The 12,950-nt window shown below is 55.5% G+C and overlaps 1 protein-coding gene and 1 pseudogene across 1 annotated transcript in view; both read left to right on the top strand.

Annotated features, from left to right (window-relative positions):
• MLXIP (MLX interacting protein) overlaps positions 1 to 12,950 on the top strand; it is a 51,140-nt gene that overhangs the window by 29,297 nt on the left and 8,893 nt on the right. Inside the window, exons 2-11 of the mRNA XM_015587975.1 lie at positions 5,027 to 5,133; positions 5,960 to 6,045; positions 7,311 to 7,400; positions 7,772 to 7,813; positions 8,162 to 8,333; positions 9,076 to 9,165; positions 9,740 to 9,831; positions 10,728 to 11,382; positions 11,767 to 11,885; positions 12,000 to 12,180. Coding sequence (XP_015443461.1) covers positions 5,027 to 5,133; positions 5,960 to 6,045; positions 7,311 to 7,400; positions 7,772 to 7,813; positions 8,162 to 8,333; positions 9,076 to 9,165; positions 9,740 to 9,831; positions 10,728 to 11,382; positions 11,767 to 11,885; positions 12,000 to 12,180 — 1,634 coding nt within the window. The remainder of the gene's footprint in view (positions 1 to 5,026; positions 5,134 to 5,959; positions 6,046 to 7,310; positions 7,401 to 7,771; positions 7,814 to 8,161; positions 8,334 to 9,075; positions 9,166 to 9,739; positions 9,832 to 10,727; positions 11,383 to 11,766; positions 11,886 to 11,999; positions 12,181 to 12,950) is intronic.
• LOC112478387 lies at positions 643 to 761 on the top strand (annotated as a pseudogene).

The following is a 12,950-nucleotide window of genomic DNA, read 5'->3' as shown; positions in this document are numbered from 1 at the left end:
TTCCTGCCTTGCTGCCATCACCCCCAGAGCCTGCCTCTCCGACAGGACTCATCTTTGAATAAAAAAAAGACACCAAGTGACTCACGAGGAGGATGAACTTTGGGCACAGGAGGAGGACCCACGCCTGGCCTGGCCATGGGAGCAGGGCCTGAAGACCTCCCAGGCCTCCTCTGGGAGGAAGGAGCCTCCACTGGGCCGCTGCCCAAGGCAGGGCCCACGGCTCCAGGCGGTGCCCTCCTGCCCCCCTCTCCTGTGGCTGCGCCCCGTGTCTTGGCTCCACAATGAACCTTTGTCCGTCTGGAGCCTGTTAGTTTTGGCTCCTAACAGCCTGTGGAACCAGGCCCAGATCCTAGAGACCGCTCCTTTGAAGAAAAAGCATCAGAGTCCTGGAAGAGACCAGCCTGAGTTATCCATCCACTCACTCATTAGAGGAACCACTTAGTAGCCATTATCCTCACGTTTGGATCCGGTGCACAAAATTGACTTGCACAAATTTTACATCTGTTCATGTGATTCATTGTCTTCTCCAATTAACTAGAAGCCCTATAAAAGGCTGGGACTGTATCTGGTCTTTTTCCTTTGTTTATTAAAAAAAAAAAAAGAATAATACATGCCTATGTTATATTTAAATAACATAAAACAGTCTACGACCATGCCACCCTGAACAAGCCCAATCCCGTCTGATCTCGGAGGCTAAGCAGGGTCGGGCCTGGTTAGTACTTGGATGGGAGACCACCTAGGAAGACCAGGTGCTGTAGGCATAAAAAAATTTTAAAAAATAAAAGATTGTAAGCTGACAAGGTCCTTGAAATCTGTGAGGTCAACCAAGGATTGCCTCGCCTAAAAAAATAAAAAAGTAAAAAAATAACATAAAACAGTAAATGGTGAAAACTAAGCCTCCAACCGAATCCCTTAATTCAGCTCTCGGAAAGGAAGTCACTGTTTCACTGTTACCTGTCTCTTGTGTACCTTTCCTGAGACCGACCGGCTGTCTTCCTGCCCCTCCCGTCCACCCTGCCTGTGTGTCTGTGCGTGTATCTCCCTGTTAAAAGTACTGATGGTGGCCACACTGTATGTGTATGTGCACCTTGTTTTCCCACTTGACGCATCCTGCAGATCTTGGCTGTGTGTCGGCACGTGTAAGCGTGTGTTGTTGGGTTGCCCCTCATGCCCCCCCTGTGCGGGTCTCCCGCAAGTTTAAACGGTTCCCCTCTGATGAACATCTAGGTCATTTCCAGCCTTTTGCTGCCACAAACAGCCCTGCACTTGGGTGCCTTCCGCTATGTCTGAGCCCGTGTGCAGGCCGGCCCGGGGGATCGACTCCCAGCATGGAGTTGAGAGTCACAGGGACACGTGTAAAATGTTAGTGGGCCGCCATCCACCTGCCTTCCCACAAAATTCGCCGTGGGTTTTGCCCACCGTTATGGCCCCGGAGCCAGCTTAGTAATTGGACCTGTCTCCCCTGCCGGAGTTCTGGCCTGACTGGGGATGCAACGAGTCGCTTCGCAGCAGCACCGTGCACTGTAACCGCAAGGCAAAATGGCTCTGGTGTTTATCAGTGGATGAAAGAGTAAACGATGCGCCCTGCCCATCCAGCGCAGTATGATGAGGCCCTAAAGAGGAATGAGGTACTGCCTCTTGCTCTGACACAGACGAACCCTGAAAATGTTGTGCTAAGTGAAAGAAACCAGACACAAAAGCCACACGTTTTGTCATTCCGTTTATATGAAATGTCCAGAAGAAACAAATTCGTAAGTGACAGACAGTATACTCCTGGTTGCCAGGGCCTGGGGAAGCAGGTAATGGGATAGGGTTTCCTTTTGGGGTGATGAAAAAAGTTCTAAAACTAGGTAGCAGTGGTGGTTGCAAAGCATTGCGAAAGTGCTTAATGCCACTGAATTGTACGTTTTAAAATGGTAAATTTTGTGTTATATGCATTTTACCACAATAAAAAAGAGTCAGCAGATTCTGGCTAAAATATTGCCTTTAATGTTGATCAAGCTCAGGAAGTAGCTTATAACTGAACCCCAGACTGCCTTCCCAGGCTCTTCCAGGTAGCCCTGGACTAGGACAGGCCTCCCCATCCGCCAGCCTCTGTCGACATAAACATCAAGGAAAAGTGGAACATTTCAGCGAGCAAGGAGGAAGATGACGAGAACCCCAAAATGTTCCCTGTCCGTTTGGTTTCCAGCATATGGGGTTTGATCTCTCTGTATCTATGCTTCGTTGTGCGTAATTGAAGCTGTATGCGTAATCCGACTTCTCCGAGAAGATGCTCGTGTGCTCGCATCTCCCCCCTTTGTCTTCAGTAACAAAGCAGGGGTGAGGTTGGTTTGTTTTTAAGCCCAGTGGTTAGCTCTCTCCAAACATTACGAGGCACCAACGGTGGCTCTGTTCCCAGGAGCCCTCAGTGTCCCTTTATAGCCCTTCTGCTGTTGTCCTCCGCAGCCATCTCTGGATGCATGACAGAGAAGTGGCCTTTGAATCTGGGCTTCAATGTGAGGAAACTGACTCTTATAGAAAATTTGGGGGAGACAGGTTTCCCCCTTAAGGAAATAAAGAGGTAGGGACTGTTTTCTGTTTTCTGTTGTTTTTTTCCTGGAACCACCTGCCGGCTACATGTCAGGTTGCAGAAAGACCTTGCTGAGGAGGAAAAGAGGGTTGGTTTTGCCAAACCATGGGACCTGCCATACTCTGGTAGGTATCTGCTCCCCAGCCTGGTCTAGAAGCACCCCGCCTGTCCCCCACCCTCCAGGCTCCAGCCACACTGGGTGTTTCCCGCCACCTTGACCAGCGTGTTCTTGCTCACCTCAGGGCTGTCACAGGCCAGAAGGGACGTTGCCTCCCTGCCCTTGGTTCAGCTAAAGGTTCCTTATCCTCTAGGCCTTAGCTTGGATGTCATTTCATCCAGAAAGCCACTCCTGACTGCGCAGACTGGCCACTTATGCTGACCGTGTGCTCCCATGGCCCTCTGCTCCTCTTTGCAACTCAGCACGTAGACAGGACTCGTGCCTCAGCGACCTGGATGCTCCACAAGGGCAGGGGGCCTCATCTGTCGCATCTGTCCCTGTCCTTAGTTCTTAGCACACGCGCTAAGCGTGAGCTCGTCAAAGGAGTAAATGAGAGGCAGATGGTTCTGCAGCGGCGTGAAGTTCAGGTTGGACCTTTGCCTAGGTCTGTGTTTGGCATTGAGAGTGGTACCTGGGTGTCACCTCTTTCCTCCTGTAGAGGAGGAAGAGCCTTGTTACAACACACACAAAAGAGAGGGCTTTTTCAAGTCAGGAGGTGTTAAAAATCGGGCCTTTTGGTAATAAATCTAGATGATGGAGGTGGTTATTAATATCTTACGTTTATATTTTGCTTCAGGGTTCACCATTCTGTGTGTCGTGTGTGCCCTCATTTAATCCTTATTAACACACTCTGGAGGCGGTGTTATTATTCTCGCCCAAGAAACAGGTGCCAGAAAAGTTGCGACCATAAAGCTCCCAGTCAGGACTCAGTTACGCAGCAGAGGCTCTGAAATGCCTGGCTGCCGGCTGTGGACCGGGGGGTGGAAGTACCTGGGTGAGAGAGACAGGAAGAAGAAGGCGTGTGACTGGTTCGAAGCCCCTGACCCTCTGAGCTGAGATTGCTGCTGCGTGTCCCTTAGTTTCTAAGACGATGTGCTCTGACATTTTCACTGTGGGGATCACAGCCTCTGGCCAGTGTGCCGTGGTTCCCAGCCTGGCTCGGTGCTGGCTCAGGTCGGGGGAGCCATGAGGTTTTGTCAGGTACACAGCCAGGCCTTGTGCTTTGTAACCCAGCTTTTCAGGTTCAGGTAAGGTTATTGTTCAGGCGCTGTCATTGAAGACCTCAGCTGTTGTGACTGTTGGCACATCTCTGCTCGTCACGTGAGCTTTCTGAGTGGGTTCGGGAGAAGGGGCAGGGCTGTGCCCTGTGGTCAGGAGGACCCGGACCAAAAATAGTGCCCTGCCTATCTTGAGCCATCTGAAAAAGGGAAACCCTCTGCCAGCTGCACAGATGTGGCTCCTGGCAGAGCCCTTAGAAAACTGAACTGTCTGAGAAGGCTGTGCCACCAGGGCGTGTTCTTTGCCTGCTGTTAGCTTGCTTCGCAAGGGCTCTTTAGCTCGTTAACAAAGAATTATTACATAAACCCCTGCTTTGTGCCAAGTTCTGTGCTAGGTGCTTACGGCGGGTGACACGAAAGGGTCCTTCCTCACGGAGCTGCAGCCTAGTGGAGGACGGTGTGGGTACAGGCGCTGTTACGTGGGCTGTGGGCGAGTGCTGTCTTTGGGGTTTGAACAGTGCTCAGGGAACCGGAAGGAATTGGCAGCGTCCTTGGGAGCCCGGTGCCGGCTGGGAGGAGATGGCGTTTGAGCAGCGTTTTGAAGGACGAGCAGGTGGCCAGGGGCACAGGGAGCTCCACAGGGAGTGAGGACCGCGTGTGCGGAGGCCTGGAGACAGGAGAGGCCCCCCCGGCAGGTTCTAAGGCCAGTGGGACATTTGGGTGCTGGGACGGTCAGAGCCTCAGGACTGGTGGCAGAGGGGGTGGACTGAGACCAGGTAAAATGAACTTGGCTCTCACTCAGCGGTCGACAGATTTCTTTCTTCTTTTTTTCCCCCAGCTTCATTGAGGTATAAATGACATATAACATTATGTAAGTTTAAAGTGTACAATGTGATTCGATACTCACATCTATTGCAAAATCAACAGATTTTTTAAAAACTTGTAATTACGGAAAAGTTTAGACATGCAGAAGTAGACGGAGTAGGACGGTGAACCCTATGTCCCCTGATCCGCTCTGACAGTTAACCCTGGCCAGACCCATTCCCTCCACGCCCTGACACCATCGCCACCACCACGCCCACCCCAACCCCTCCTGCTCCACGTCACTTTGAAGAAATCCTGTGGCTTGTAATGGGTTCATCCACAATTTGGGGACCTGGAACGATTGGGTGTCACTTTTTGGCTTCGCTTCATTTTCAGAGGGACCCCTGAGTTTCCCCTCTTGCTCTTGCCTTTCAGTGGGAAGTTGGTGTCTCCGAAGTGGAAGAATTTCAAGGGCCTGAAGCTCCAGTGGAGGGACAAGATCCGGCTCAACAACGCCATCTGGCGGGCGTGGTACATGCAGTGTAAGTGCGGCGCGAGCCGGGGCCTCCCGCGAGCCGGGGCCTCCCGCGAGCCGGGGCAGGAGGCTGCGGGGACCCCGAAGCCTTGCGTGGGGGGTGGCCCCCCAGGTTCTTCCACCTGCAGTCTTTTGCACCTCGGACCCCAGCTCCTGCTCTCGGAACATGTGCCTCAAAGAGAAGCCTCTCTCGGGCAGCCACAGAGACAGGGAAACCAGGCAAGGTCCTAGTGACGAGCCGAACACTTCTTGGCCGTCAGACACAGGGAGCCAACCAAGTGGTCTGCGTCGTGAAGATGCCTGTGGTCTGCAGGAGACGCACGTGTTAGCTGCTTGCTCTCAACACGCCACACCCACTATTATGATAGACCCTGGGGCCTAGTGCCGTAAAGACAGAGGGGTAAAGACAGAGGGGTTCGTGCTTCTCAGGGGAATCGGGAAGGGTGTAGCAGAGAGGTGACATCTGAAGGGTCAGGGAACAGTTCCCATTTCAGCAAGTCTGAGAAGATGCAGACCCAGACCTTGCTTTGCCTCAGCTGGCTTGGATGTGGGGACTCAGTGACTTATGCAGGCGATGGTCGTGCTCAGGCCACCTCGAGTTAGGCTGGCCTTCGTCCGGATGAGCCAGACTCCCTGCGTTACCCGCATTTTATTGACAGATTCTTTCCCTTTAACCTGGATGCGTTTATTTCTCTGAAATCTCCTTTTCCAAAGGAAGGAGAAGAAAGAACAGACCGTAGGGTCCCACCCTGAGGGGAGGGGCATGGACAGAGGGGCAGGGCTCTGCAGGGGTCTTCGTTGCAGTGTTGAGGTCTCACCCTCTCTCCACCCAGATTTGGAGAAGCGCAAGAATCCTGTGTGCCACTTTGTCACTCCGCTGGATGGCTCTGTTGAAGTAGATGAGCATCGCCGGCCGGAGGTACTTGGCACGTGGTCACGCTGGCTGGGAAAGGGACTCGCCCTCACTCAGGGAACGACTTACCCCAGGCTGGGAGCGAGGGTCGGCTTCCCCAGTGGGAGACCAAAGGGAAGGGTGCTGGGGCTGCGCTGTCCCGTCAGCTGTGGTGACCTCGGGAAGTGATGGGAACGTCGGGAGCAGGTGGCTTGACACGCTGCAGAGGCTCTCCCTCTCAGAGTGGCAGAGTGGGCTGGCCCAAGGACAAGGGGCTCTCCAGCTGGACTTAGCCCTCTACTTTCCCGTGACATCGACATTTCTCTGCAGTCAACAGGGTGGGATTGGGGCTCCTTCCAAGGCAGATGTCTTTAACAATTAAAGAATGACCTCAGGGTCTTCATATACTGGCTGGACAGATGTCGAAGAAATAGTAAATGAAAACGAAGCCAGTTGCACAGCAGCAGTTTGGTGTCTTTATTCAGAAACGTCTTCTTAGTGGGAGCCTCTGGGAGGCGAGGCCAGCACGGGAGGAGCGGAGAGGCTTTCTTCCCTTTCGCTCTCCGCATTGTTTTAATCTGGTCCAAACACGGCTTTTATGAAGCGGGGTGGGAGGTTGGAAAGTAACCTAATGAAAGACAGTTTGGAGCAGTTGGACGTGATCTGGTAGGAGACATAGTAAGGAGTATAGTTTTCTCAGGACTGGTAATAATATTAATCATGGTGAAGATTCTTCACTGTCAGAGACAAACAGGAGGTATTTTTAGGTGAAATTATGTACGACTTTGATATGATAAGGCTCCGAAAGTGAGGTGGGCTCTCAGAGGCAGTTGTGACTTCCCTGTCACTAGATGCTCTTGGAAGTCACTTTCTACCTAGAACTTCTGTGATCGACCGTTGGTTTGATCTGTTGACAATGCCGTAGCGCTGCTGGGGACGGCATCCGGCTAACACCCCGAGTCTCTGCAGGGCTCCTCAGCCCCAGGACGGAGGGCTCTTGACTTCGCTGCCCATGCTTTCTGTCTGACCCCGTCCAGTCCAGACCCTCAGGACCCGTGCTGCCATCACCCCCCACCCCGCCCCCCATTACTGCAGGTCACGAGGCGAAAGTACATCATCCGCTCGAGACCCCTTGTAGCACAGGAGAGGGGGCATATTTGTGAATGACGTCGTAGGCGCGGGCTAGGGTCCTCTGAGATGCAGTGCCCGCGACTGACTGACGGCCCAGTGTCAGACGCTCCTGCTAATCAAACGAGACGCCGCTTTCCATTCTGACCTCATCTCTCTCACAGGCCATCACCACCGAAGGCAAGTACTGGAAAAGCCGCATTGAGTTCGTGATCCGGGAGTATCACAAGTGGAGAACCTACTTCAAGAAAAGGGTATCTGTCTGAGCTCCAAAAAGAGCATGTCCGTGGCGTAGGGAGGGGACCTGGCCCCGTGGGCGGAACACTGGCCATGAGACCGTGTGCTCACAGCCGCCTGGGGATGGGCCCGCATCAGTCGTGTCGTCTGCCGTCGGCTCCTCCAGCTACGAACGGGGCCTTTTGTCCCACAAACACCGGTTGGGAATCTCCTCTGTGTGCGGCATCAGCCTGGGGACAGCAGGGAGCAAGATCCCTCTCCCCGCCCGCCTCCTAGGGAGAAGAGGCCTTGATGCTTCTGGGGTTCACGCGCTGTTAGGGAGGAGGGGCTGAGGGCCTCGTCCCCTCCCGGGGCCCTGGGCGACCGCCTTGCCTCCCCTTTCCTCCAGTTACAGCAGCATAAGGATGAGGACCTCTCCATCCTGGCCCAGGTGAGTGAGCTCGGGTCTGTGAGGACCCTCATGGCAACCCCCCCTGGACAAGAAATAGCTATGACTGGGTGGCCTGGCAGCAGAAGGTGGTGGGGACACGGACTGTCTGGCCAGAGGAGGAGCTATCCCCTCTGACACGAGGCACGTGAAGGGCCGAGGTCTAGACAGTTCTCTCTGCTGGCGGGGGCTGGAGGGGGCGTCTCCCGCTCTCTCCACCACGCGCCTCATCTCTGCAGCAGCCCCTGCCGCTCTCGCATGAGGGGACATGCGCCCCAAGCGTGACGTGGTTGGGAACTCTGGGTCCACTGTCGCCCCTTCGAATTTTCCTTCCCCCTCTGTTGGTGGTAGGACGATGACATGCTCTACTGGCACAGACATGGGGATGGATGGAAGACCCCAGTCCCCATGGAGGAGGACCCGCTGCTGGGCACAGACATGCTCATGTCCGAGTTCAGCGACACTCTCTTCTCCACACTCTCCTCACACCAGCCGGTGGCCTGGCCCAACCCTCGGGAAATAGGTAACCCACCCCCAGGCCCTCCGCTTCGAATGCCCAGCGGGTTTCCTTCCCTGCAAGGCCTTACCTGGGCCTTACCTGGAGCAGGCTTCGCCTCAGGGCCATCTCTGAGCTGCTACACGTCACTTGTGTAGGGCAAGCAGTAAGGGGAAGGATTGGTCAACCTCACTGACATCCGAGGGCCATACCCATTGAGTGGGTGGGGACCGCAAATTGAGCCTGCCTGGACAGCTGCCAGGCCCATGTCCCACTGCGAGGTAACAGCAGGAGTCGGTGTGGGTCAGTTTTACGTTTCTGATTGTCCCCTTAGCAGAGGATGTGTGCCTAGCCAAGTGACAGGGCCTTTGACTCTAAAAAAAAAATCGGCAGCAGCTCTGGGCATGAGCTCTTACTTGGCGGCATTCTGTGGTCCAGTTAACCCGTCAGGGAAGAGCCTACAGACTGAAAATCAGAACGAGAGAGGGGGTGTGATCTCTGCATGACGGCTCACGGCTTCCTGGGAGTATGTGTTCCCGATACTCAATTTACCCTTCTTGCAAAAACTCACATTCTTTCTTGCCTTCTGAGGGCGGAGAATGGCCATGAACCTACAAGGAGGTAGAAATCCCAGCCAGCTGCCTGCATTTCTCTTTGGAAGAATCTAGAACATGAGCAGGGCCCGGAAGATCCGTTTCAGGTCTTTCACGCGTAGCTACATCTTTGAGAAGGCAGAGTGACCGCCCTGTCCCCTTTCTGGCTCTTACAGCACACTTGGGGAACGCAGACATGATTCAGCCGGGACTGATTCCCCTGCAGCCCAACCTGGACTTCATGGACACGTTTGAGCCTTTCCAGGGTGAGGACATGGAGCAGAGCGCATGGCTGCCCGCGTCGCCTCTGCCCCGGACAAAGCTGACGTTTCCTTTTCACAGAGGGAGCTTTCAGATGGGAAAGGGGACAGGGGAGGACTTAGAATCTTTCCAGAACTACTTCCTTGTTTGGTTGTAACGACAAGGTCTGGGAAGTCTCTCTGGGACGTTGTTCTCTCTCAAGGAAATTGGTATTCTCGCTGCCTCAGAGCATCCGGCTTGGCTGCCACTGTAAGCCGTTCTCCCTCTAGGCAGCAGAGGGCGCTGACGACACAGCCGCCTCCCCACAGTTTCCTGCAGTTAGCGCTGGTCCTTGAGCTCCCACCGTTGTATGAGCAGGGGGAATGCCAGGCCTGGGAGTACTGAGCCCACGCTAGTTGCCAGCATGTGTGGCTCCCATCAGAGGGCCTCTTTCTGCAGAGTTATCTCAGGGAGCGGGGAGATGCCCTCAGGCCTGGCATTCCTCTGGGTCAGGTGGGGTTCATTGCCTGACTTGTTTGCATGTTAATTCAAGGAAGTGATGGGCCCGTGAGCTCAGAAGCCCTCAATGTTGTCTTTCAGACCTGTTCTCTTCCAGCCGGTCCATTTTTGGCTCCATGCTGTCTGCGCCTCCCTCAGTGCCCACACCAGATCCCAACAGCCCACCTGCTCAGGTAGAGGGAGCTGGGGGAGGGGCACAGAGCTGGTCATCAGCTGGTCAGCAGCCAGGGCTAGGTAATCACGTAACCACGCAGTTGTGAGCAAAGTGCCAGGGGTTTCTAGATTCAGTGTCGAACACAGGAAATTAGTCTAGCCAAAAGCATTCTGGATGTCCATGAGGCGGGAGACTGGCCGGGTGCTTCTCCTGCCCAGGGCTCCAGGTAACCTGTGCAGTGAGCTCTGCTCTGAGTGGTTGAGACAGCGGACAAAACCCTGGGTCACTGATGAGAAGGAGTTCTGTGTGTTCGTTTTACTTTTTATTCAGCGATCAACACAAGTTGGTTACCGGGTGCTGGGGCTTCAGAGCCAAGTCAGACAGGGCCCTCTGAATGGTGCCCATCTTCTTCCACCTGGCTCTGGGAAGAATTTCTATAGAGACTGAGATCTGAACAATTGATTCCTTATAGCGTCCCCTCTTAGGAAGAGGTGACCTCTCTAGAAGTTGATACGTGAAACTGTCCTGAGGGAACCCATGAACAGCTGCGATCCAGGCCGCCTCTGCTCCGTAACAGAAGATGGCAGGGACTTTCGGGGGACCCCTGCTGGGCTCCAGAAACAAGATATTGCCAGGCCGAGAGCCAGCTGTGTGCAGACTGTCGCTTTGTCTGAGCCCTGTGTTATCGTGTAGTTCCTAATGGAAACCAGACCCCACCAACGCCTGGGGGGACACAGGTCCCTCTCCCCTGATGAGCAGTCACAGGAGGGGAGAATCGCCTCTGTCCCTTCTGTCCAGGGTTCACCCCCGGTGCCCGGTGGGCACCGTCGCATTGTGTGGGGTGTAGCACTAGAAAGTGAGGGCGAGTGTGCGACCCCGGGATCTGTCCCTCACTTCCTTCTCTTCCCTTCTCAGGAGAGCGACCTGCCAACCACCTCTCTCCCCACCGTAAGCCTCCCTGACAGCCTCATTGCGCCCCCCGCAGCCCCCGCCCTGGACCCCACAGATAGACCAGCCTGTGAACGTGCTTCCCGGCCTGGAGACCCCTTTATGCAGCCTGCAGACTTCAGCCCCTCTGCAGCGCCCCTGAGCGTCCCGCAGCCCTTTCTCCCCGTGTTCAGCGTGCCCATGCTCTCTCCCAGTCCCGCCCCGGCGCCCGCTTCCCCTGCTGTGCCGTTAGCCCCTCCTCCCACCACTGCCCTGAGCCCCCCAACTCCACCCGCCTTCGTGCAGCCACAGAAGTTTGCTGGAGTCAGTAAGGCCCCCGTCGTCATCACGCACACAGCCTCCGCCACCCTCACGCACGATGCCTCTGCCACCACCTTCAGCCAGAGCCAGGGCCTCGTCATCACCACCCACCGTCCCACCCCCTCAGCATCCCCCTGTGGACTGGCACTGTCTCCCGTCACCCGGCCACCAGCCGTCGGGCCTCCCCAGCTCCGTTTAACTTTTGTGCACCCCAAACCTGTATCCTTTACTGGAGGGAGGCCCAAGCAGCCCCCCAAAATAGTGCCTGCTCCCAAACCAGAGCCCGTGTCCTTGGTACTGAAGAATGCTTGCATCACCCCAGGTGAGTCGAGGAGGGAAGCTGGAGTGTGGCCCCTCCCCCAAGATAGTCCCCTGTCCCCAAGGCTTGTAGTCATGACATACGTTGTGTGAAAAAAACTTATGAAATGCTACATGTGTAATCTAGTCTCTCTTAACATGAGTCTCAACCCAGTCTGAAAACACATGGCCCTGGTCCTCTATTTCCTGGGTAATCTGTTTCCTCCAAGGAGAGGTTACAAAGAAATGTGAGGTGCCCTAGTGCTTCTGTCCCCCCATGCCCCATGGTGAGGAAAGCTGTCTCAGTGGCAGCCAAAAGGTCGTGTTTCTGTTGGGGGTTCAGCACCGGTGTCAGGAGCGGGCCCCCCAGCTCGGGCCCCCCACCCCCACTTTCTTCTCGTTGTGGTAGCTGCCTTTTCCGGACAACCACAAGCAGTGATCATGACAGGCCCTCTGAAGAGAGAAGGGATGTTGGCTTCCACCGTGTCCCAGTCCAGTATGGTCATCACGCCCGCTGCCATCACCGGGGTGAGGCGCCCTGGACAGACTTCCATGTCGTAACTCCAGCGCGGTCCCACCCTTGGGCCGCCTTCCCTGACATGACTGTGGTCGGGGTGACTGCTCTGGCCTGTGTCTCCCCAGGCTCCTGGAGTCTCGGAGTTCCACAGCGGCATCCTGATGACAGACCTCGGCCATGCCGCAAGCAGCCAGCCCGCCCCCGTGTCCCGGCTCTTCTCTCCAAGTGCAGGGCAAGACTCCCTGGTGAAGGGCGAGCAGGTCCCGATGCACGGGAGCGGTCCCCAGGTCCCTGCTGCGGGCGCCAGTGAGTGTTCACTCTGGTCGGAGCAGTCGAGACTTTGTGGACAAGATGAGCAGGCCCTCTCCCGCGCTGGGGAGGCCGCCATGGGGTGGCCCGGGCTCGAGCCCAGGCTCACAGGCCGTGCAGTGAGGCCTCATAAGCCTGCCAGTGGCCCAGGCTAGGGCAGTGCTCAGCGTGGGGCAGGATCCACCACAGTAGCAGAGAAGTAGTTGGGGTGCCGCAGTGTAGACCGCTAGCGAACTCGGAAACATCGCTTGTCACACCCTTCAGAGAGGCCTGGCTCTGAGCTGCCCATCTGATCCAGAAAAGTCCTTGCCGAGAGTTTCCAGAAAGCATTAGTGGGGTTGCTGTAGCCGCAGGAGCCATCGGCCTTGTCTCCGTGCCAGCGTGCTCACCCCCCCATCCAAGCACTGCACATCTGTCAGCCCGTTTCCACGCTCTGGCCTTTCACTGGGGAGACAGTCAGGGTGGCGCTGACCTTGATCTTGCTGAGAGGTCAGGGATAAATGATTTGCCCAGAGCAGTGGGGGTGGAACCAGGACCTAGCTCCTTAGGGAGGTGAACCAGAAGTGTCTTCCTGTTGGAAGCAGGGCGGGCAGGGCGGGCGTGGCTGCTCCCGGAGCTCTGCCAACAGCCGTCCTCTGCCCCAGGTGGACTGAGGAGGGCGCTCGCTGCTTACAAGGCTCAGACAGAGGGACCTATCTGAGGACAGGTTTTGAAGAATAAGGACCTTCAGTCTGGAAAGATGAAGACGCATACTAGTTTGATTCAGT

This window comes from Pteropus alecto, unplaced genomic scaffold, assembly GCF_000325575.1.
Source record: "Pteropus alecto unplaced genomic scaffold, ASM32557v1 scaffold213, whole genome shotgun sequence".
Lineage (NCBI taxonomy): Eukaryota > Metazoa > Chordata > Mammalia > Chiroptera > Pteropodidae > Pteropus > Pteropus alecto.
Note: the sequence above shows the minus strand (reverse complement) of the source record. Positions and strands in the feature narration are given on the sequence as shown.